Here is a 26279-nt window from a genome sequence, read left to right as displayed (position 1 = left end):
GCTGGTTGTTGCGGTTTTCAATAATCTAATAAAGATTCGACTTCTGGTTGTATTTACATAGATTAATCTGTTTCTCAAGTTTAATTTTGAGAGAACCAGTGCTTCCTAAACTCGAAAGAGTTGTAATTAAAGTCAAGGAACCAGTGCTCAGTATCTTTGTCTCGTGCTCTTTCATTTGATTTGAAACTTTGTTAATAGTTCTCAATCTTCCTTTGATTTTGTAATATTACAAAGCTATAAATGCTTTAAAGCAACAAAGACTGCACAACAAACAGAGGCAATGGTACTTTATTTATTTGCCAGTCTTCCATAAATATTCTCTTTACAGAAAACACAATTGTAATTGCGCCGATGGTGTAGATGCCTGCACTGGCAGAGCTCTTTGCTGTTTGAATTTTATTGTCCAGTTTGTGTAAAGGTGGCTCGCCAGAGTTTCCTTGTTAGTGCTGGGGCAGTGACTGCAAGTGTTTTTGGCCTGTGCTCCAGAATGATGAAAAGTGACCCTATCTGCTCCAGAAGCCTTCAGTTATTTTTAGTTGGATTAATATGATCTCACTCGGAGGCGTTTTAAGGTAATGGGGCAATTGCCCAGGGTACCCATCCGTTCTGGACAGGGGCGCCTAAAGCACGTCTTACCCAGGACTCCAAAATCCTTAAAATGACACTGCTCCCACTTTTTCCTGATCGAACATAGCGCATGATTTAGAGTTTGCTAGATGGGTTACTCCGCCGCAAACATGGCGGATATCCCGGCTGCCATATCACAAGGGTCATTGGATATCATGCACTTGTAATTCGGCAGACGGGGTATTGTCGTTTTGTGACAGAGTAACCTGCCCACCAGGCTCTAAATCAGGTCCATAATCTGGCACATGAATTTCTACTTTTAACTTGAAAAGCCAGAGTAAATGAGTTGAAAGGCCAGCAAGGCTATGTCATGGTACTGTAACAGGACTGTAATTTAAGCTATTATATTACAATTTTATTTTTAAACAAATCCAGATTATTGTAAAACAATATTATATAATCCAGTGTAATGTTAAGGTGCTCACCTGGAATGTAACAGATCAGGTTTTAATTAATTATTTTACTCATGTCCATTGAACAATAGTAGACATACACACAACGTTAAAAACCCTGAAAACTGCATTTAATAAAAAAAAAAATATGTGACACCTGAAATGGCCTCCAAGTAGAAATCCCTGACAGCCCTTTGGCCTCCGCAGAGGAGCTGCTGCCAGGGCTCCTCAAAAAGCACTGACATTTGTAGAGTGCCACCGTGTTTCCTGCGGCAACTCAGAAAATCTTTTTTTTTTCTGAATTAAAAAAACAAAGTCCCACAGTAGGAGCTTGCTTCTTAAATACAAAGCACTATTGACCTAGACACCCTCAGAGCATTTTTTTTATTCTGTTCTGTTGGACCGACAGGCTTTCTCTGACGGTCTCAGCAGAAAAAATACATCAAACCATTAACTCTAAATAGCGTGGATAATCTGATATACTTTCACTGACAACCCCAACTCCGTCAAACCATCTGTGTAGCGTTTCTGTGAGAGCATCACCGCAGGAAACATGACTGTCTGCCCACTCTAAACAGGGCGGGCGGACTGTCAGTTCGGTGGGCAGGGTACTGTGCCCAGTGCCCTATTTCCAAGCGCTAAATCAGACATTTAAACATTTTGAGGGACTGCACTGTGTCAGTTGTAAATTGAAAAAACATTATGTGTGTCAAAATCACATCCGTGGATATTTAATCTGATCCGCTGGATTTATCACTTTTATTCACAACGAGAAAATAGCAAAGCCTGATAAAAAACATCATCTCTGTTTGTGCAATTTGCAAGCCTTCGGTTATTGAAAAGGAAGTGTTACAACACTTACGCTGGAAATGCGATTTTCCCAGAGATCTCTAAATCAGCAGAGCAGTTTTTCAACCTGCAAAATCTAGCAAACACAACCTAGGGAAACAACACAAGAGAGGTAAGCATTGAATTAAATCTTGCATTAGTTTGTTACAAAGATCATGTTTGTGGTGGGACACAATTCTTGACAAAGTAAACCAGTTTCTAGTAAATTTCAGGCAGAATGAATGATAATGCTAACAGTAAAGCAAAACCAGCATCTGCAAAAAAGTTGGCTGGTAATTAAAATGTCTCATTGTATATTTTAGTAAAGGGGATTTTTGCAGACATAAGGGTATAAATAAGCAAAAACAAATCCTGATTTCATGCAAGAACACAACTTCCTGAAGAGCAAAACATCATCTTATATCAAAGATGTTTTTTAACCTGTGTGAACGTACACAGACCATACTCACATTTAAATTGTGTAAGGCATAGGCACCAAGTAAAGCAGATGTTTGTGTAGGGGATAAAGTATGTCTGGAAAGAACCTTTCCAGCCAATATCCTTGCACAAAAATCCAGCTATTACAAGTTAATCACAGAACTTGGAGTGCAGGCATGTTTTTTTCAGGTTAAGTTCTACATGGAATTCCAACACCCCCATTTACCACCTGCTCTAAGGGAGCAGGGACCCTGTGCAGAAAAGGTTTGAGTGGAAGGTAAGGAAAGTTTCAGAGGGAAAGGGAGGGCGTGGCCGGTGAAGAGAGGAAGGGTTCGGTGTGGAAAAAGAGAGGGTGGGGGGGGGGGTGTTCAAAACTCCCTCTGGCCATAGGATAGGTCCAGACAGGGTCAGTGCAGAGTCTGTGATGCTCTTGCAGATCAAGACTAAAGGAATTTTATTAAATAGGTTTTCTGACTAGTAAAATTGCATCACTGGCTCCACATCCCGGAAATCTAGGTACAAAAACAAATGGCCACTTATAATTGAATAGAGTGGAATGAAATCTGGATTACTGCTCCACCCAACTTGTAGTTGCCCCTTATGACTTTAGGATTTAAGGAGTGTGAATATAGTATATGGCAGAAATTGTTGACTCAAATTTAAAGCAATAATTCCTGATAGTAATCGATTGGACTGACATGATTTTTGGTTGAAGAACAATACTATAGCCACAAAAGTAGTTTTTTCGCCCTTGGTGTCTTAAAATGGAATAAAAATGCGTTACGGCACTCAAATTGAACATCAAAAAGTGGTATAATCAAGGCTCACTTTGGGAAAATATCTACTTGAGAAGTCTACAGAAATACTCAATAGGGTTCTTCAATATGAATGCCATACTTACCATCTGCCACCGCATTTAACTCACTGAACATAATCAGAACATCTGAATGCAACTGATCCTACTGTAGCCAACCTAGCTGTTAATGTTTGTAAATTCAGGATGATTGGAACCCTTTCAGTTGGGTAGTGGTAAAGCAAGAATGATGTTTCCTAAATGCTAAACTAATTATCATCATAATCAGGATAAAAAATCCTCAAAGTGATGGGTTTTATATCCCAATGTTCAGTGTTGAGTTTTCTTTTTCCCAGCATAGGTATATTAGCCTTCAGATGAAAAAAAAAAAAAAGCAGCTTGATATCAGAGGTATGATACAGTCAGACATTAGACTAAAACCCTACTGTATCTGTCACTACAACTGCCAATTCTAAAAATGGTACCTGCCTTCCTTGGTAGCCCACCAGCATTTCATTTTTCATTAGTGGTGATTTTTTACTCCTAGTAATTCTCTTTGAGCTGCACATTTACCACAGAAATTAGGTTAATGCTATGTGATTCCTGTGTTTTAAGGACCCATTTAACCCCTTCAGAGTCTATATATGTTATGGCTCTTGGAACCTTTGGATTGTTGCACATCAGGATATACTGTTTGCAGCCGTCCTGTACATATTTCAGATTGAAGCTTGGGACCAGTGTTAGGCTTGTAAGGTTCATGATCCCAAGTGATTTGAATATTGGATCAGGGCTTGTTTCGAGATGCCTCTCAAAATGTGCATCTCTGCGTGATGTGTTGCTTGAGACTTGTTTAACAGTGTACCATTCAACCTCTCCATCAACAGTATATTGCCAAAGATCTCAGATGCTGACATCCATAGTTTGGTTTGTTCAACATGATTGTCACTTTTCATCTCTCATAAACAGTCTAAAATCTACATTTAATGCTGAGCACCCACAAATTATACACCGAATTGTAATGATTTTTATGGTAAAGTGAATTAATTACAAATAATTGCACCATATATGTCTTTTTAGGATTATTAAATATATTATATTTGGAACTTGAAAGTAAGACCATGCAATGTTTGGTGCTTCATTCAATGATATTGGCTTAGTGTTAGACTTGCCAGCCTTAGGGTGGTCTTCCCACAAATATTTTTGCCGACTCCCCTCCTATTTTTCAGAATTTGTTTTCGTTGGTGTTAGGTCACTGTACACTTTATCACTGCTAGCCAGTGCTAAACTGCTTGTCCCCACTCCCTAAAACATGGTTAAGTTGGCTTACACCGGATTGGCATATTTAATTTACTTATACGTCCCTAGTAAAGTGGTATACTATATACCCAGGGATGGTACATTAAATGGTACTAGCGGGTCTGCAGCAGCTATTGTGCCACCCCCCTTAGGTAGCATCTTAAACATGTTTCAGGCCTGCCATTTGCAGCCTGTATGCAGTTGTAAACTGCAAATTCGACTTGGCAAAATAAACCCCTTGCCAGACGTAAAGCTCCCTTTTTATAACATATATGTCACCCATAAATTAGGTTCTAGACAGCACATAGGAAAAGGTGCATTGTATTAAAATGTCCAGGTAGCAGAGGTCAAAGTGCATTAAGAAAAGCAATTGGAAACTGTAATGCTGCATGCATTGGGGGCAGGGTCAGTGTGCGTGGGGTCGGGTCAAAGGGGTGGCTAAAAAAAAAAAAATCTCAAACTATTCTGTATGTTTTTTTTTGGTCTATCACTGTCAGGTAGCTACACATAAAATAATGCACAGCTTAAAAGAAAAATGAATAAAAAAAGTTGTTAGTGGGAAATGCACTACACACAGTATAAAATAGACTCCTAAAAATGCAGAAAGAGGTTTAAGATAAAACGGTGCTTCCAAAATATAGGTTTTATCAATACCCAGACTGTACGTAATCCAATTATTTTTACATAGGTGTCTCTTTAACACCTCGTAAGAGGTAGTAAGCGCTATATAAATACAATTATATTTTAAAAACACACACTTCCCAGCTCTGTTGTTAAATCTTTGCACTGCCACTCAAAAAGAATAAATCTTTGTCATCACAAAGTTTCGAGTGATTAAATCAATGAAAACCAATACCATGTCCCAAGCATCCTTTACATTTGCAGATTACCCTTTACATTTGCATATTAAGATCTTGTGCACATTTGGATTTCTTCAGGTATGTTGGGCGTCCTCACAGGAAGGTTTGTTTAGCTGTCTGCCAAGTCTCAGTTTCATATACACAAACAAAAAGGAGAAACAGTAGGAATGAATTATCAATTACTATAAATTCATGGTGGGGACCTTAATTAGACACCGTGTTTGCTGGTGTATATACATATATCACCGAAACATCACATTTTATTTAATGTAAGCTCATGTTCCTGTGCTTGTATTGTTTTTTTTGTTTTAAACATACATAATCTTACACAATGATATACAAATTATAGACATATGGTCAGACTACACAAAAAGGACTATACATAATAAGTGCATAATTCAGAGATTCGTTTTAAAATCCAATCCAGTTTTCCATTAAATTTCTGTGGCTTCAAAATCAAGTTTAAACAAAGTCCACAGGTCGAAGTGGTCATATACTTCAAAGGAAGAGTTCGAGGGGCTACTCTGTCCCTTACTTCATGAATGGTACATGACATAATTCTTTGAGCATGGATTAAAAATTCATTGGGGACCCCTCCACAAAAATGTTGATGCATTTCGGCCCTCCTGACTTCGATCCTCTTCAGGACATTGGAAGAAAAAGGACCTAGGGGATATATTTGTAGTCTATTAATTTTGTATTAACACATTGAAATTTCTAGTGTGACTACAATGTTATATACAAAACCATTGCTGTGAGAAAAAGCGACTAAAATTAAAGTAGGTGTTCCAAAGGCCAGAGGACATGCCAAGACCAAGTTATGTTGCAAACTCTCTTCTGATAGATGGTGTGTATATTAATGTGAGAGCATAGGTGTGATAGTATCATGTAAAGGCATGGGTACCCATTCAGAGAAAGGTGAACCAGAGTGCCACCTGGAGATATCCAAAGATTTGTGCCACCGGGAGACTGAACACAAAAAATAATTAAAACTACCTTGTGGGAACATGGTTAATAAACCCACCAGCGCAACCACAAGGCGGCCCACCGGAGACCTTCAAATTGCTAGGGAAACTATGGCAAAAATGAACAGTATTAGAGACTAATATTCTCTAAAAAGGTAGCCTATAATGAGCTAAACACCCAAGGAAACCTAATTGTACTAGATGAGGCATTGCATGCATCTACGGTCTGCCGTTCCTGGGCTTTTTAGACTCCACACGGAGCCTTCATCATATAACCCCATTGGAAAACATGTCCGTCAGAAAGTCCGGACGTGTGAGGCGGCACCGCCAATTACCACAAGGGTCGTGGCTACCCCGTGAAAGTCATTCAACCTAAATGGGGCTAGGCACAGGGGGAAAAAATGTGCCTTTCTGTATACTGAAGTACAAAGATTCTATGCCTCCGTGGCTCAGGACACATGATGAACCTGGCCAATCGGATCTCCGTGGAGATGTTTGGACAGGGCTCTTCTAGAGGACAGACGCTGCGGGCACGTGACCAGGGGTTTTTGGTCACATGATGATTCTGGGTAAGTGCACTAAAGCAGCTACGTTGGATTATCTACAAATGCTTTCACTAGACTGCCAACCTGGACCAGTACACAGCCAAAGTCACAGCACACTTCAGCTGAAGTATTTAAACTATCAGAATTAACCACCCCTGGAAAATTACAGGATGATTGTCTTACTAGATGTTAAGGGTAAGGCCTTTGCAAAAGTGTTTCTAAATGACCTGGAGGCCTGGATCGATGAGAATACCACCATACCTCATTACCAGACAGGGTTTAGACCAAACTCTTCCATCATCGACAACAATACTGCCCTCTCCTATTTGGCAGCTTTAGCTAGAGAAACTACATCACCATCTTCTTATGCCTGCTTTGTCGATTACTACGCTGCGTTTGATGACATCGACTGTCATATCCTCAGGTCAAAACGGACAAAGTGGGGAATACCGAGGAAGCTTCTTGCGGCCATTACAGCACTGTATATGGATAAATGGGTCCGGACCAAGATCACCCATGACCATGCCACTGGAAAAAATCATACTAATAAAGGATTAAAGCAGGGTTGCGTTATTGCTCCCACCCTGCTCAACTTATATACAGCAGACATAGGCATGGAACTGCTGAAAGGAAACATCTTTCCACTTAAGGTAGGCTCCGCCAGTCTTCCCATAATGCAGTATGCGGATGATCTGGTGTTACTGGACCAAACCAGAATCGGCATGAAGAGGGCCTAGTACATACTTCATCAGCATAATGTTGCACATTGATCTGGCTAGGATTTAATCTTGTGAATATGGACATAGAATGTAAAAAAGACCTGATTAAGTATGACTATCTCGTGTGACCAGAGTGGATCTGGATTCAGTGAGAGGAGCACTGACTGATATTTTGGGACACAAACAGCAACTGAGCAAAGTTTTTGAGCATTGTCAAAGCATCAATAATTATGCCCCTAGAGTGCACAATGGATCCATAAAAAACAATGGATACATTGAAGAGGCTGGTAAATGAGCAAGGCAAGTGTGTATTGAGGGAGCAGTATATAGAACAAATTAGAACGAACCCAGGCACAGAGGGCCTTGCTAAATCACACAAGGTCATCTTGTGTCAGCCACATCTGCAAGCGGCTCTGGGAAGGAAAGCCCTACAGAACATATTGTGGACCAGGCTTTCAACCCTGCCCAGATGGGAGTGCAGGCTACATTGGAAAAACAATATCGCTGGCCATGAGCAATGTTGTCTGTGTCAATACCATTCTGAATCAACCGCACATATTGTTTGCTGCTGTCCTGCATTGCTGGACCAGAAGCAGGTGTTTTCAAGGTCAATTGTTTTGAAAAATGGGATAAGGATTTCCAAGGAGGCGTTGGCATACATCTATACTTCTGCAATACCAATGGAACTACCACAGATCAGCATTTTATTTTTCCGGAAGCTGGGAGATCTCTGCGTGTCATCTGCCAACTGAGGGGCTGAACTTCGGAATACCCCTAAGCAACTTCAGAAAGTTGCTGAGGGGTACAAAAGCTAATGATAGCTATGATCTGATGCACCTTGGTTTTACGTTGTGATATTTTTATCACAGGGCACGTCACTTTTTTTGTTATGCATGCCGTCTACGCACTGTTCTTGATCTAGCATGTGGCATTTTCAGGGAAAAGTTTGCATCTACTATGGAATATTTTAACCATAGGGCACATCTCACTTTAATTTTACACATGTGATCTAGGCACTTTAGTTCTATCATGTGGCACTTAAAGTTAATAGCTTGCTTCCCTGCTAACAAATTATATGGATAGATTTCATCTGGTCAAACTGCACTATACCGCTTGCATGCCTACCAATATGTTATGACCAGCAGGGGGCACTTTAAATTGAAAGCTTCCCCCTTTGAGAACGGGTATGATAAGTCATGGTTTGATTATCTGATGGCATCATGTGTAGGAGCCTTACTCTGGAATGTTTAATCTAATCGCTTGGTTAAACTTGGTTTGGCCGGGACATAGTTGTGCACCAGGTGTATCTGGCACTTAATTCTATGCATTTGCATAGCACGCCCCTGCAGGTGTACTAAATTACATGTGATAAGGCTGATTTGTTTTGGGCTTTGCACCATTGTGTTCGTTATTGATAAGTTTAATTTTAAACCTTTTTACTCGATATCAGCATTTTTATTTTGTGTTATATTTATTCTTCATGTAACGATTTTAAGTAATTACACAAAAAGATGATGATTAGATTTTTACAGTTTTGATGTCAAGTCATTTCCTAAAATGTACTCTTTTTTCAAATTTAGCGTGAGAGTTTAGTGCTGAATAAATACATTAAACATTGCCTCTAAGTTAAGCCGGACTGCTTTTGGGCCAAGCACTATTTTATCCCTTGCTAATTGCATATCAAAGATGTTATTTATTTGAGCATTTTGCATTTGTTGTATCAAAATATTTTGGTGTGGCCTGTTCTAAAGCAACCAAAACTACCTGCATCCATTTTAAACTGTTTTTTAGTTGTTTAGCATAAGAATAATTCCATGTGCTTTATAATTTTAAGCCCGCCTTTTCAACAACACTGAAATGAAACTGTCTTCATTGCAGAGTGACTAACGTGTTACACTGAAAATGTGCAGTGGATTTTAAATATCATCATGCCTTTGCAGGGGCTTTCTGGGTGAAATATTGGCAGAAATGGAATGAAGAGGACCAATTTCGTGGTTACACTGTTGCTTTTGAGCCTTGCCACAAGCTCAGATCCTTGATCACCATTTCTTCGGTCATTCAATTGCTCTGATCAAGTAAGCGGAGAATCTTGGAAATTCAGGCTCCAACCCATTTGACTTTGTGACCATAAAACAGTAAGTGCAATGTACAAAATGCACTTTGTAATTTGGAAAATTTCTTTTGGACTTGCAAAGTATTGAATAGGAGGAGGGGCAGGAAAGGCGTGCATCACTCTTCCTAAAAAACACAGTGAAATGCTTCAATGGTTTGTGACGGCAATTGTGGCTGCAAACCATTCATGGAGTATTGACTACTCGAAGCAGGTGGTAGACATCCATAAAGTGCAAGCTGTACATAAGAGATAGCTTCCATCTTGTGAATGGTAGGTGTGGGCACTGAAAAGAGCAGGCAGTTGTGTCCCTTGCAAACTTCCATCGCTGCATTCACAGGAAGTTCAGTCCTGGGGAACGGTGCTTTGTGTTATGATGACTGATTATTACATTGGACCCAGTACAAAACTCAAATCAGGTAATAAAGCAAAAACAATGACTCCTTTGTGACCTTACCTTAGTACATCGGGCCCTAGTGCCTAAACACAACAGTGTTGTAAACTTCTAGTAAACACAGTCACTAGGAGAGACTTCTTTCCGCTTGGTTGCCTCTGCAGAATGCTCATCTACATTCTCTACAAACATTTTTTTGCAGGGGTCAGCACTCTCAACTGCCAGAATTAACCATTCCAACTTTGTATACAGTGGATTGTTCTAGCACCAACTATTCTAATTAGAGTAGACCCAAAATGCAGCAGTGAATGTCATAGTAGACTTGTAGATGACATCGCCCTATCTCTCCATCTTAGGTGCACATTTATGCAAGTTCTGGTTCTTGTGCTTATTGAAGAAATATTTCTCCATATCCCAACTTGTATCTTTCAAACACAATGAAACCCTATAAAGATAGCCAACCCCCGAACTCTGAAAAAACCTTTTACTCACCACCACCATAACGTGGTCTAGTATAACCATAAATTTGATGCCAGGCTATCTAAACCCCATACTTTCTCTAGAGTAGGCCCCCTCTCTCTATAGTCTGTGCTTTGCCCTTTTCTTCATCTATTTTTCGAGAACCCTAAAACCCTAACTTGTTTAAATTTTCTCAAGCTCCTCAACACTCTTGCATTTTCTCAAATTTGTTTGCTTAGAGATGAATCGCTAAATATTACAAGTGACTTAAAAAAGCAAAAGGATATAAGTAGGAAAAATAATGCAACCAGTCTAGCGTCTTTTGACTGAGTCCATTAATGTTTGCGTAGATTCTACTTTTAGGATGTTCCTTCAGCAATATTAGCATCAGATGCAGAAGTGTACTCTCAAAGTTCCCAAATAACAATATTAGAATTATTATTGTTATTCCTTTAAATGTATATCAACTATATAATAGGACAGTTGTCTATTTTAAGTACTCTGCAATATCAATATTGTAGTTAAAAGGTGCACTTAATTTACACCACAGAAGTATTAGGATTTGTTGGTGAGATGGACAGAGTGCAACTGGAGGGAGGTGCTTTATCTGAAAATGAAAAATTCAAAGCAACATCATTCACAATAATTCAACTTTTACAAAAATGTTAATCTGTACCTAAACTGTAAGGTCTGTGACAAATACAAAATTATACGCAAAAACCCTATAAAAGGTGTTAGTATTCAGAATGCTGCTTTGAACTTTGAAATGAAAATATGCAATGTTAGGGGGAAGGTATGTTCATATCTTTGGGCGTGCAACAGGATGGCCATCTACCAGAAAGCATGCGTGCCAAATGATATAGGTATCTTATTGAGAAAATGACATAGTGAGCTCCTATCAGTTTATTCCTACTTCACGGACTAATCTTTTGCTAACAATAATATAACTTTTTTTTTTAAAAACATATAAAACAAAGTGTTATTCCAACTATTGTTGGTTAAAACTTGATTATAACATGGCAATTGATCAAACAGGGCCCGATTCACAAAGTGGCATTGTACTTTTACATCCAAAACATGCTGTTCTGTGGTGAAACTCCTTTCTCTACACCCCTACATGGATTTGTGGGGGGCAGATTTATTTCCCCCCTCTCCGGAAGGAGGTGGGGTTACTTTTGCTATTCGTTGCAGTAGATCCTCTACCATTTCAAGTGTGTAAAGGTTAACAAACTCAAGCATTTGTGTTTGTGGCCATGTACAAACTCTCAAAGTAAACCATTTCTTTTTACTTGCACGTCCTTGCTTGATGTTTACAACTGCACAATTGTAGGCAGTTGTGATACAATATTATACAATAGTAAAACAAGTTATGCCTACCAAGTAAACTTCTGTAGCTTGCCATCAGGAGTAAATGGAGCCACTTTCAGTCACAAACATTTGTTTACAGCTCTAAATTATAACAACAGTGCCCAATACCAGGGTGTTCTGTGACCATGCAGCACAACAAAACAGAAGTCTGGGCTCATTAATAATATTACCCAACTCTAGGATGTCTTGTAATGACTTGCAATATTTGTTATAACCCACTCCTCCTACCTGCTCCAGGAGAGAACCTGTTCGCAGCCTGTGCTCTAAGCAAACCCTCACTCAACAAGATCCATCACCTGATGCAGCTTACACCCTCCCGTTTCTTCTTCTCAAGATTCAGTTTCCTATTACAGTGTCTTCTGTGCCTACATTCTGGCTAGCACAGGTAGCCTGAGTAGTCGGTATATATGTTATCACTGTGCCATGTTTGCAAATAGATCTACGTTGATGCAGCTGTTGCCTCGTTTGTTTCCTTCCACCTTGTACAACCCAGTCTAGTACTGCCGGATTACATTCAACATGGCACTCTTTTCAGTTTCATCAAATATTGCTTTCCAATCCAAGTGACCTGCATTTGGCTTCCAGATACCAGTATACACTGCTTAGGTAATAGATAGTGTGTGCAGCAAGTTACCTCACACTGCTAGTTCTGATGTGTATTCGGGATCCTTTAGACAACAACGTCGATGCTAATTAAGCTTAACTGCACTGAAGCCTGTGTTTTGTGTCTGCTACACCTGGTGTTCCATCATCTGTCAATCTGTTCCTGGCCTACAGTTTGTTAGGGTATCACTGATAATATCAACCATTGCTGCCGTTCACCTGATGAAAAAATGTCAATAAAGGGGTAAAAACTGATAATGCAAATTCTCAGCAAGAAGAAGGGCAAGGAAATGTCTGAGAAAGAATTATGGCAGGGTCTCGCACACCACCCTGTCAACGAGTAAGCCTCAGTCACTCACCCCGTCATCCTAGATGCCTCCATCACCCAAGGAGCAACCTAGACACATTACTCCATAGCTACCTACAAAACCCCTTTCCCTGCACCCACTCAGGAAGTCAACCACCCAGTGCAGGCATGCCACGAAAGAATCATACCACCAGATGCATTGCCACGGCGACTTTCTTTTTAGCCTCAGGCTTTGAGCCATAACATTCAGTTCTGCCCTCTGATTCACACAACTTGAATTCAGAGTTAAGAATACATTAGAAGGAAGTCTAGGATGTTGGTGTTTTTCCTAGATTTACGATTCATACATGAAATCCGAGATGGGATAAACACTCATAACAACGGCACCTTAGATATACGTTTTGCAGCCTAGGTCTTGCAATTACTAGTAAGTAGTGACGAATGACATGATTTATGCATTTAGGACAAATTAGTCCACGCAGTAAATTCAATAGAAACTATTTTTATGGCTTAACTTGACAGCCTTATGGAGAACTGAAGAACTGCCTTGATATCTTCAAATTTAGATCAAATAAAACTTAAGTTGAAACGTTCCTGAAGGTGGCGCTGCTGATTAATTAACTTCAGCGCAACAACAGAATAATGTGAAAAAAATAGGAAAGGCAAATATAGCAATCAATTGCCAAAGGTAAAATATGAATGAGGTTGCCACTGTCTCCCTAACATGAAGGTACTGTTTACTGACAGCGTTCACTTAACACAAAGATAATAATAACGAAGCATTTTGAAAAACAGGGTCTGTACATGAACAGGCGAATGCGCAGATATTTATGTGGGTTTTGAAATCCCCAATATATATATATCTATGTCTGTTACACCAATACAATCCCAGTAGTGGGCAGGCTGTCTTCAAGGAAAGTGGGAGTTTAATTCCTGTAAGTCTGTTGCTGATTACATGTGCCAGGCCCCAGTACGTTTTCCGCAAAGCACACATGGGGCAGGCAGAGCTTTCTCCATGGTGTAGTGTGTTATGTTGCTAGAGCATGCGAGTATTTTGCTATGTTATAGGTTTTGGGTGCGCCTAGGAGAGTCCAAACCATCCAAAACTCAAATACTTGTGCACGTTTTCAACATCTGCGTAGTTCCTTTCGTCTGTTTTTTTATGACAGGAGCCACAATAGTCTGCGTACAATTTTTTATTTCCCCTTGCTACGTTATGAATGGGTTTCCAGCTGTCAGTCAGTGCAGAGCCTCCTCTTTCTCTCCAGGTGCACTGCAGTTTGTGATTTTCCCCGCACATACTCATTTTTGAGGTACGCTGATATGCTGCTTGCCTTTGTGTTTTTTTTGTCACTTTGTATCTTGATCTAACTCACGCATATTTGAGGTTGTGATAACAGGAACACACCCAAACCTTTAGCACACACACTGCATTTGTTCCTTAGATGCAACATGTCACAATAGCAAAGACTGGTGCAACACACTTTGGTTGTGTTCTAATCACGTCCTCATGTTCAGAAGAGAAGACCTGGACTAAAATAAAAAAACACTGTTGCAAACGGCACTCAGGACTGTATTGGGACAGAAAATAGGCCCAGGCAACAGTATAAACGTGGCCCTAATTAGCGAATCAGAGAGCTAAAAAAGTGACCTGCATTTGCAAATCAGGGCAGTGTTGAACTTGTAAAGACACACTGTACAGGTGTTCTGCAAGATGTGGCTGACTGTTGCATTTATGCGCCCTGCAGCAAATGTTTATGGTAATGTCAGAGAAATAAACTGTAAAAAAAACAGCTTACCAGACCATAAAAAAGAGCCACTACAACCAAAACAAGCATTGCCAAAGCCAATAGGTCTCGCTTACACAAGAGCTATTGGCTTTGGCAATGTGTTTTTGCCATGTGGTATATCACTATGTTTGCTGTTCAGCATGACTAAATGTTAATGGTGTTGAGTGTAGTAGAGTTGAGTGGAGGAGAGTAGAGTTCAATGGTTCAGTGGCAGAGTGTGTCGTGACTTGTCATGGGGTGAAGAGGAATAGGTTGGAGTGGGCTGAAGTAGTGGGGTGGATTCGACTGGAGTAGAGTGGGGTGATGGAATAGAGTGAGGTTGATTGGAGTGGGTGATTAGATTGGGTGAGTGGATTGGACTGAAGTGCTAGGACTAGGGTGGGGTAGATTGGATTGAGGTAGTTTGGAGTGGGGTGGATTAGACTGGTCTGGAGTGGGAGGATTGGAGTGGAATGGAGTGGGGTGTATCTGATTTATTTGATTGGAGCTGGGTGGGTTGGGCTGGATTGGACTGGAGTTGAGTGCATGGATTGGGGTGAAGTGGGGTGGATTGGACTAGAGTGAGGTGGATTGGTGTGGAGTGGGGTGGACTGAAGTGAGGTTGACTGGACTGAATTGGGGTGAGGTAGAGTGGGGTAGACTGGACTGGGGTAGGGTGGATAGGATAGGATTGGGGTGGGGTGGTTTAGATTGGGGTGGGGTTTGTTGGATTGACCTGGGGTGGATTGGAGTGAGGTGAATTGGACTGTAGTAGGACAGATTGGACTGGGGTTGGGTGGATTAGACTGAGGTGAAATTAAGTGGGGTGGATTAGACTGGGATTGGGTGGGGTGGTCTGGAATTGAGTGGGTTGGAATGGAGTCGGATTGGGGTGGTTTGGGTAGAGTGGATAGGAGTAGAGTGAAGTGGTGTTGGGTGTTTTAGAATAGAGTGGGGTGGAATAGAGTAAAGTGAGGGTGGATTAAAGTTGGGTGGGTAGGAATGAATTAGAGTGGGAGTGGATTGGAGTAGAGTGTGGTGGATTGGAGTAGAGTGTGGCAGATTGGAGTAGACTGGGGCAAGGTGGATTGGAGTGTGTGGAGTGGATTGCAGTGAGGTGGTTTGAAGTGGGGTAGACGATGCAGTGGATTAGAGTGGGGTGGACTGCATTGGGGTCAAGTAGGTTGGACTGGCTTGGAGTGTGGTAAGGTAGATTGGAGTGAGGCGAAATGCATTGAAGTAGGCTGGACTGGATTGGTGTGGGGTAAGAAGGATTGAGTAAGTAAATTGGAATGGAGTAGTGTGGACTGGAGTGTGGGGGAATGGAGTGGCATGAGTAGAAATGGATTGAGTAAAGTGGATTTGATTGAGTGGGGTGGATTGGATTGGGGTGAATTGGACTGTGGTGGGGTGGAATTGATTGGGGTGGGTTGGTTTAAATGGAGTGTGATTAATTGGATTGGAGTTGGGTGGATTAGACTGGTGTGGAGTGCAGTGGATTAGATTGGAGTCGGGTGGATTACGGTGGTGTGGGATGGATTGGATTTGAATGGGGTGCATTAAGGTGGACTGGGTGGATTATGGTGGATTGGATTAGAGTTGGATGGACTTTGGTGAGTTTGGTTAGATTGGATTATGGTGGGCTGGATTGGAGTGGTGTGGGTTGGACTGGATTGTAGTGGAGTGGGTTGGACTGGAATGTGGTAGATTGGAGTGGGATGGGGTTGATTGGAGTGGGATGGGGTGGGTTGAACTGGAATAGGGTGGGTTGGACTGTAGTGGGGTGGGTTGGACTATAATGGGTTGGATTTTGGTAAATTGGAGTGGGTGGGTTGGATTTGTCTGGATTGGAGTGGATTGGATTGGATTGGTGTGGGGTGGTTTGTGGTGGGCTGGAGTGGGGTGAATTGGGATGAGTGGGGTGAGATTTGATTGAGTGGGGTGGATTGGATTTGGATAAGGTGGACTGGATTGGATTTGGATAAGGTGGACTGGATTGGAGCGGGCAGTCTGCAGTGGGGCGGAGTAGAGTAGATTGTGATTGGATTGGGATCAATTGTTTTGGATTGGGGTGGGACAGATTTGAGTGTGGAAGATTGTTTTGGATTGGAGTGAAAAGATTGTTTTGGATTGGAGTATGGCAGACTGTTTTTGGAGCGGGCGCAAGTTGTTTTGGTTTGCGGTGGGCAGATTGGAGTGGAGCAGATTGTTTTTCGATTGTAGTGGGTGCAGATTGCTTTGGGGCAGATTGTTTTGGATTGGAGTGGGGAGATTGGAGTGAGGCGACTTGTTTATTGGAGTGGGCAGATTGTTCTGGATTGGAGTGGTGCACATTGCTTTGGATTGTAGTGGGGCCGATTATAGTGAGGCAGATTGTTTTGGATTATAATGGGGCAAACTGTAGTGGGGCATATTGTTTTGAACTGGAGTGGGGCAGATAGTTTTGGATTGAAGTGGGCCAGACTGTTTTGGAATGGAGTAGGGCAGATTGCTTTGGATTGGAGTGAGACAGATTTGATTGGGGCAGATTGTTTTGTACTGGAGTGTGGCAGATTGAATTTGGGCAGATTTATGTGACTGGACTGGGCTGGACCGGACTGGGATGGATTGGATTTGAGTGGGGAGGATTGGATTGGAGTGGGGCCAGGGTGGGTCTGGAAGCCCAAAGCAGCCCTGGCAATTTTGTTGGACCACCCCCTTGGGGGAAGCGGAGGCACGTTGGAGTGGGGCAGATTGTTTTGGATTGAAGGGGGCAGAGTGGAGTGGGTGGGCTGGAGGCATTGGAGTGTGGTGGATTGGGATGGAGTAGGGTGGACTGGAGTGTGGCAGATTGGACTGGAGTGTGGCTGATTGGACTGGAGTGTGGTTTATTGAAGTGGGGCAGATTGTTTTGGAGTGAGGTAGATTGTTTTGGATTGGATTGAGGCAGATTGTTCTGGATTGAAGTGAGGCACATTGCCTTGGGTTGGACTGGGGCAGATTGTTTTGGGTTGGAGTGGGTTGGAGTGAGGCAAATTGTTTTGGACTGAAATGAGGAAGATTGCTTTCATTTGGAGTGGGACAGGATGGAGTGGGGCAAATTGTTTTGGATTGGAGTGGGGCAGAAGGCTTTGGATTGGGGTGGGGCAGATTTATTTGGATTGCTGTATTGGGGAGGAGCAGTTTTCTTTGGACGGGAGTGGGCCTGATAGTTTTGGATTGGAGTGGGGCAGATTGGAGGGGGTGGGGTGTGTTGGGAGGTGTGTAGTGCGTGAACTGGAGTGGAGTGTGGTGAGAAGTTTAGATTGAAGTGTGGCAGACTGAATTGGAGTTTAGTGGATTGAAGAGTACTGCACAATTATGTGTTATAGCATAATTTGGAAAATTACACATAAGAAAGAAACAATGTTGCTTTGCAATATTTAGAACAAGATTATAGTCATTTTTGAGAACTGCACCCTTCAACAAAAACAAAACCTAAATGCAAAGTAAAAAAAGAAGACTTTCCAATTTCAATTGTTTTGTCCTGCTGGCACGTTTTTGCCAGTCACATGCCTTCAGTCTGCAGTGCACTAGAAGTTTAAAAAAAGACATGAGAGCAAAGTAAGAAAAGAAAACTTGGCACAATTAAAAAGAGTTAACTATAGTAAATACAACTTTGCAGTTGTGTCTCTCGGAATAGTGTACTCTAGGTCACATGCATGTTTGCCTTAAACACTGTTATTGTATTTCTGCAAATACCTCATTTCAAAGATTACAAGCTTTCTTTTGAAAGTCATAATCTTGTTACCTAACCATACCTTAGCTCTTTTATCTCATATAACAATCCAAACAAACATTAGCCCGACTAATGACCACATGACCCCTATTTGAATGTACCACATTGAAAGAGGAGTAAATGTACGTGGTGGTCTCCTTGAGACCATCACAAGACTAATTCATATTTACTACAAAAGCTACTGGATCAACCACTGACCTTGGGTTGTGGAGCACTATGCGGCTTTGCCTAAAACGCATTAATACCGTATATACTGTAGGGTAGTAAGTGCACACGCATACATGACCTCATCTGACCAGTCCGAGTGCTTCTGAGGTGGGTGGGACTGATATTGAGAAGAATAGTGCAAGAAGTGGGAGTTGAGGTATAATACAAACTTTGTGAAACCAGACACACAGATTTAAAACATGAGGGAATAAGATTCTTGGGGATGAGGAACAATCAATATTACAAAATGTTCACATTATATTTTCTGTGGAAAAAATGAATATAGATAAACACAAAGATTCAGAATCATGAAATAACCGTGTTATTTACTGTTTTGGTATTCAAATTTGTTGATGTTCTTTAGTCTGGAATCAAATAATAATTTAACCTGAAAAGTATATTATTTATAGTACTTATTTTTTCAAGAGCACATTTTAGGAAAAGGTGGATTGTGCACGAGTAGCCTACTTGTGAACAACGGTGAAAAGGTGTTGATGCCACGTTCCTGTAACCACTTAAACACTAAAAGTCACACTAATGTGCAAATAAGAAGGGATGGACTTCAGAAACAAGCATAATCCTACAAACAATTAAGTTATAGAAAAAGTAAAATATTTACAAATATCAATAATAAAAATATCTGTATTTTGGTACTTGATATCAAGAACATAAAAATCACCCGGGCATTCTCGGATATCCACTCTGGTCTCTCGTCACTCTGAAAAAAATACAGCAGCTTAAAAAATACGCGATGCCTCAGATTTTGTTTGATGAAACTAGGCGTCAGTGTAACTCCCAGTGCTGAGGCGAGCCTCAGGCCAAGGGCCCGCTGTCCCGGCACAGTGCCGGCAAGCAGTGCTTTTTTTTGTAAAAACCTAAGGCCCAGGGCCCTTCTCAGGAGACCCCTGCAGCTTGCACCACCCATTGCCCCTGCCAGCGCTACCAATGACAATACCAACACAACTACTAACTGGGAGTGAATCCGGCTAAAAGAGAGTATCCATGTCCCAGATACTGAAGAAAGGTGGCACAGACTATAATCCTGGATTACTGGATGTGTTTAAGAGACTCACAGTGACGTCCTGGTTGCGTCCTAAATGTATGTTTGTCCTAAAAATCAATGGTTTGGGATGTTCAGCTTCCTTGTTGGCTTCATCCCTCTCCCATCAGGAAGATTTGCAGTGCAAATGGTTGTTAATTGTCCAGGAAGGCTGCGTTCAGCTGCTTCGACATGGCGGCTGTTTTTCCCACGTTCATCTGTTCAGGTCTCTGACTCACTCAATGGGCAGTTTTCCTTCTGGTTCTCACTTTTTCTTGCAGTTTAGCTATTTGCCTAGCAAGTGTGTGCGCCTTGGGCTATAATACAAGCAGGGAAAAATGAGATCGTGCAGTTCTGCTCCCACTTGTGCAATAAAAGAAAGTCATATTGGAGGGAAAGGGCCATCACACAACCCGGCCATGGGGCCACTGTACTTAATGATTCTCAGGTCTATAGTCCTGATTACAAGTGCCACAGAAGGGCATCACACAGCTAAAACCGGTCTACCAGGATTCCAGAGTCGATGGTTTTCAATAAATTCCACTTATTCGACGTTTTCACCCAAAACATGCAGATTTAGGTGCTTAACACGCCAAATATCGCAAGTCAGGGAAAATATACTATTTTGCCCTGTGAAATTCTGGCATCTTTGACCTACCCACTGAAATGGAAGGTGCAGACTGTATCGCCCTCAGTAATTACCTGGGGCATCAAACTCCTCACAGTTCGGAATTCTGACCCTCCACACTCATAATCAAGACCTAGATCGTCGACTGACCAGGTGATGTATTCGACATCGCTCCCTCTCCTCCGTATAATTTCCTGCCTTCCCTTCCTTTTTGACAATCTCGGTCATATGATAAATCCTTCATTACGCAGTTACTCCTCAACATTGATACACATCCTCTCTCTTTCGTTCTTTTGCCTTCTCATCCTCCCGCTCTTCCGCCCTTCATTCTATCATACCCTTCTGTTTTTTAATTCACTTCCGTGTTTCTGTTTTGGGGGCGGGGAGAGTTTTTTTTTTTTTCTCTCCCTCTCTCTCCCCCACCCCCCTGTTGGAGAGGATTGTGCCGGTTATACCTGTGCTCTGCCTTAGTGGGAGGGACTGTGGCTGATAAGGGTGACTGCGTGATGGAGTGACTGTGCCTATGTTCGATGCTTGTATCTGATGAAAGTGACTGAGTGAGGGGCTCAGTGTTAATCAACACTTCCGGAGAGTAGTAGACCACTTAAATCACTAGCCTTATGAAACTATTACTTTCTACTTCCAAACGGATTTTTTTTACTTTCCCCCTCGATGAGCTTTTGTTTTTCTTTTTCCCCATTTAAAGTATTGTACCTTTCAATGGACATTTGTTTCCCTCGCCTCCGCTTCTGAGAATATACAAGACCCTGTTCCTTCTCTGCTTACGTACCCTTCTTCCTTGTGGTTGACCTCTTTCTGCCTCCAGCTCTTTGTGTGTGCGTGTGTTTGATAGTATGTGAAACTGTAAGAGATTATGGGGGTCATTCTGACCCCGGCGGGCGGCGGGAGCCGCCCGCCTGGAGGGAACCGCCAGAATACCGCTGCACGGTCAAAAGACTGCCGCGGGTATTCTGGGTTTCCCACTGGGCTGGCGGGCGACCGCCAAAAGGCCGCCCGCCAAAAGGCCGCCCGTCAGCCCAGTGGGAAACACCCCTCCATGAGGATGCCGGCTCTGAATGGAGCCGGCGGAGTGGAGGATGTGCGACGGGTGCAGTAGCATCCGTCGCGAATTTCAGTGTCTGCTAAGCAGACATTGAAATTCAGGGTGGGACCCTCTTACGGGGGCCCCTGCAGTGCCCATGCCATTGGCATGGGCACTGCAGGGCTCCCCAGGGGCCCCACGACACCCCATACCGCCATCCTGTTCCTGGAGGGCGAACCGCCAGGAACAGGATGGCGGTATGGGGTGTCTGAATCCCCATGGCGGCGCAGCAAGCTGCGCCACCATTGAGGATTCAGCAGGGCAGCGGAAAACCGGCGGGACACCGCCGGTTTTCCTGTTCTGACCGCGGCCATACCGCCGCAGTCAGAATGCCCTGCGGAGCACCGCCAGCCTGTTGGCGGTGCTCCCGCCGGCCCCGGCGGTCCTTGACCGCCGGGGTCAGAATCACCCCCTATGTGTGAAAAACAATTTGTGCGTAACAGTTTGAGTGTTCAAAGTGTGAATAACCAGGTGCAGGTGTGAGCAAGTCTGTGTATAACTATTAGTGGGGAGTGGGGAGCGGCGCTTCCAAGGGGCAGGTCGGCACATGCGGGGGTATTCATTAAAAAAAAAAGCCAACCAAAAAGCCCCCCCACTTACGTTTCTTCCCACCACCACACTTTTCCTCTGCTGCAGACACAAGCTCCCAGCCTGGCCTGCTGCCATTCCGAACTCTGCTGTCATGCTGCTGACAGAATGACAGCAGCGTTCCGATTGGATTGAGCACCCAGCCAGGGCGCTCCAAGGCAGAGTGAAAGTCTCTTCCTGCTTTTCCATACCCGGCAACACAGTGCCACGTTGTAGAGGGCACAGTGCGCATGTCTCTTTACCAGGCAAGAAACAGCCGGCCAAACATACATGCGCACCGAAGGGAGGTGCTCAGCACTCCCTCTCTGTCCCTTTCATAGCCCTTGGCCCTGCCCGTTTTACTACAAAACAATAATAAACATACTTTATTATCCTTTTATAGTAAAAGTTTGCAGCTGCTTCATGGGGGGGATGGAGGGTGACAGTCCTCCGCTATGGCGGAGAAGCTGCGTCTACTATTGGTGAGTGTTATTTTTAATATGAATGAGCTTTTGCATTATTGTGAGCCAACATATGCATGAAAATCCACTTCTGAGTTGGGCATGTGTGAAGTCCATTCCAGAGAAAGTTATAGTAGAACACAATATAAACATTGCAAGTAAAAGACCTATCTTTAGGTATGTGGGAACTACATTACCTCTTACTTTGCATGTAATGATTTGCAATGTTTACTTTACAAAACAATATGGAGAACACTCCCCAAATGCATCTATAATATCATGATTTGACCAGTGTGATGGACTCATATTGCTAACAGCTGTTCCTCACTGCACATGTTCTTTAAATTTACTTGAATGAGAATCCCCAAAACTCCTTTGTCTGGCAATGCTCAGGACTAGATTTAGAATTTGAGTGACCGGTTACTCCTTCACAATGTGACGGACATCCCGTCTGCCCCATTACAAGTGCTATTGGATAGAACACACTTTTAAGTGTGGCAGAGAATTCCACACTCTCTGCCACACTTACAAGTGTAGCAGAGAACACTGCAGAGTTCATGGCAGAGAACATATCTATCATGTTGTAACCTGTCAACCAAACTCTAAATCAGACCCTCTGTTCTTAGCAAGTTTTGGTCACTGGTCCTGGCTCAATGTACCTTAAAAATGCATACATTGTTACCTGTTTTCCAAAAGCAGACTGCCGACACACACCTAAACCCCCTCAGAAACGGAATTCAAGTCCTATCAAATTTTGAATGATGCTGCTTGAAAAAAGTACTTTATAAAATTATATGGACAAGAAAAAACACACATTAATGGTCTCGACCTCGGCTGTTAACTAAGGGTTTTTTGGGGTATTTCTCACAAAAGATTAAGAAAATAGGGCACGTTAATGTTGAACATTTACACAGTGCAGGAATAGCATTGACTACACCACCACCAACAACTCACTAGAGAGTACAGGACAAAGAAGAAAGACTACAGTGGGGATAGCTCCTTCATGTTAAATGTATACATAACGGTCTTTTATCTCCTTCATGTTCTATGTTACGTAATTGTCTTGTTATGGTGGAAGATGAAGAAGCAGCGATTTTCATAAAGGGGTTTAATGCACTATCTTTGCACCTAGTGGGTACTTCACTATGCATGCATCGCAAAGGAAGCACTCCTGCAGCAACACAAGTATATGTGATAGATCTAATTACTTTCTAATGTGAAGTGTAATATCTGAAACACACCTGTCAATTTCCTGTGCTTTAGAAGTGCTCCACACCACTTAATTTCCTTTGCCTTAAAAATGTCCATGCATAATTAGGACACAAGGATTAAGGTTCCATATTGTTCATGCGACTGCATCCTCATTCAGGGAGGCTATTGATCCCCACCATGACAAACAAGTGCGTTTGAAAGAATAATTGTGCAGGAGGCATAGTTAAGTTACAACATCTAGTGGAGTAATGTGACTGACACAGAGGTCTGGGTGTAGACCTCTGATCGAAATTTCAGTTGTTGGTAAAATAGCAGGGACTGTAGTGTTTATGTGACTGCTATAACTAACCACGTGTAACCTGCAGGTCAAAGGTTCAGGAATGAATGTCCTAACTTGGCCAGCACCTAAAGACAGTTCACGCGGGGCAGTTCTGCTATACAAGTGAGGACTTTCACTCATTTACTCACTCTGATGTTGTCTCAGATGTTTTTGGGATTCATCGAAACTTTGGAAACAGTTTTCCAGAAGCTCAGGCAATTTTCTTTGAGCCAGAAGAGCCATCAAAATAACAGCAGTGAATGAGGTACACTTTACTGAAAAGGGCACGAGCGGAGATGATAATTCTTTCTGTAGTCCCTCCTCCCAAAAATCCCAGAACGATAAAGACGTGGGTTATCAAGCTGTCAATCTTTGTGTAACTGCAGCTTTGGAAGATAAAAGAACTAAGGGAAAAGCGAGAGAAGGTGATCTGCCCAGCATCAAAGGACTTGTTTAAATTTGGAATTCTGGGCATCACCTAAGTGAGCAGTGACTAGGGCTTGATACTCAGTTGTTTTTGAGTGGCAGGCCTATCTTTTGAGCTGCAAAGGAATTCAGGATATTAGGCATGCTGCACTGAACCTTATCCATTTAGAATTGGAGAATTATAATGAAATTACATGGATATATTCTGTGGCTGAGGTCTGGGATCAGAAAGGAATGATGATACATTCAAGTGTTGTGTTGTAGATAAAGATGTAATACATTTTGTATAGTTAAAAGGTGGGAGGTAATTGTTTTAGTCAATAAAATATTATTGACTGTAGATCAAATGTGTAGTTTCTGCTATAAAGGAGTAAAGGTCACCTTTTGGTCTCGATTTTTGTATGAGACGAGCGACACAGAGCAAACCTCTTTAGTACTTCTTTGTAAACCAGTCGAACAATAATAATGTTTTTTTCCCTATAGTGCTTAATAACACGTTTTCCTTTTCTAAGGTCTGTACGTGTTGTATTGATATTGTAAATTTTGATGTGCAGGAAACATGGCGTGAGTATTACCATACTTTGCAGCGGGGCCCTCTCAAGTGTTATGCCCCAGTACCTGATGATCTAATTAGCTGCAGTAAATAACCCATACAAGGAACCAGGAGAATCACACTTATGGAAAAATATTGGAATGATTCTTGAAAAATAAGAAACAAAAATACAATACATCTTACAGCTCAAATGTGAGACATGTTAATCTCACCTTTTTTCTTGTCACGTGCTCCTTCCCATCTTTTTGCTGAAGAATCGGTTTTAGGGGCGGGAATTCACTAGTCTGCCTCCTTTTTACAATGTGATCACCAAGTTGATATGCAGCTTCGACATATATGGGAGCCAGGATGTCACGTACATCTTTCTGAGAAATAGATGAACTACACTTAGTCAGAAACATTAATTTTTTACTGAATATTGTCATTATGTAGGTTTGGTGTCCTGCTTTTGACATACGCTTTCAATTGTTTATCTACCGTCAAAAATTATTTCCACAAAACCATTTTTTGATCGACAGTGTCATACATTATGCATATAAAATATATATAGCATACCTCTTCAAAACCCTTTATCATTTATTTGTATTTAGAAATAGCAGTTCGATGTCTAGTGACTTGCCCGTTTACCCGATACAAAGAAGTGAGGTAAGAAACACGTCGACATACTCGATGTGAGGGATTAGGGTTAGACCTCTGTGTTTTCAGTCTTGCCGGTATCCAACTATAGCCCTACATGCCCAGCACCTTTGCACTTGTCAGACACTAGTCATAGCTATTTAAACTATGTAGTAAATCAACATAGACACGTCTGTGGTGCAAAACAGTAGTGTCTGGAATGTCTATTTGAAAATGCAGAAAAAAAATGTTTTGTAAAAAAAAAATATATATATCAGCAAAGGGAACTGCAGCCTTTCATACTAATGGGTTGGGTACTGCAACATGAAATTACGACCCTATTTGATACGTTTTTTAAAATGTGAAAACGTGCATGATTATTTAACAAAAAATTAGAATGTGATTTCAAGTTGGGGGATTATCTGTCAAACGTATGTATTGTGGACGAGCTGCCTCCAGTAAAATGCTCGTGGCTGACCACCAAGTCTAGAATTTGCCCTGGGGTTACAGGAATATTTTCCAAAAGGCTCTGACCTTTGCTAGGAGTTCATCAGAGGACAAAGATCTGCGGTGGTCAGTCCACATTGTCATTTGAAAATGTGGAAATGCCATCAAGAATATGGACCCTGAAACGAACCCTTGACCAATTGCAAGATGCCCCAGCTTACTTTCTTAATTCTGCACCTCCCTTTTTAGGGCGAGCATGCAAGCGCTTTGACCTGTTGTAAGTATTGTGGGCTTTTAACCACACCCACCGCATGCCCATCACTTTCACTTGTTTGTGGGCTTGCCTTTCAAAAATCCTTTGTTATCATTGGTAAATGCTTTACATTTGTCCCTCTTTGGGGCGATTTTGTTGCCGCCTTGGACACTGACCCTGTGACATGGATAATTGCATGATTGCCGATACATTTGACTGT

General features: G+C 42.0%; 1 protein-coding gene across 1 annotated transcript in view; it reads right to left on the bottom strand.

Annotated features, from left to right (window-relative positions):
- Positions 1 to 26279, bottom strand: part of ITGA4 (integrin subunit alpha 4) — a 365777-nt gene that overhangs the window by 105034 nt on the left and 234464 nt on the right. The window contains exons 16-17 of the mRNA XM_069225453.1: positions 24957 to 25109; positions 1882 to 1958 (exon numbers count right to left, since the gene is read on the bottom strand). Of these exons, the coding sequence (XP_069081554.1) occupies positions 1882 to 1958; positions 24957 to 25109 (230 nt within the window). The remainder of the gene's footprint in view (positions 1 to 1881; positions 1959 to 24956; positions 25110 to 26279) is intronic.

The sequence above is a fragment of the Pleurodeles waltl genome, chromosome 3_1, assembly GCF_031143425.1.
Source record: "Pleurodeles waltl isolate 20211129_DDA chromosome 3_1, aPleWal1.hap1.20221129, whole genome shotgun sequence".
NCBI classification, from domain to species: domain Eukaryota; kingdom Metazoa; phylum Chordata; class Amphibia; order Caudata; family Salamandridae; genus Pleurodeles; species Pleurodeles waltl.
This window is presented reverse-complemented; position numbering and strand designations above follow the sequence as displayed.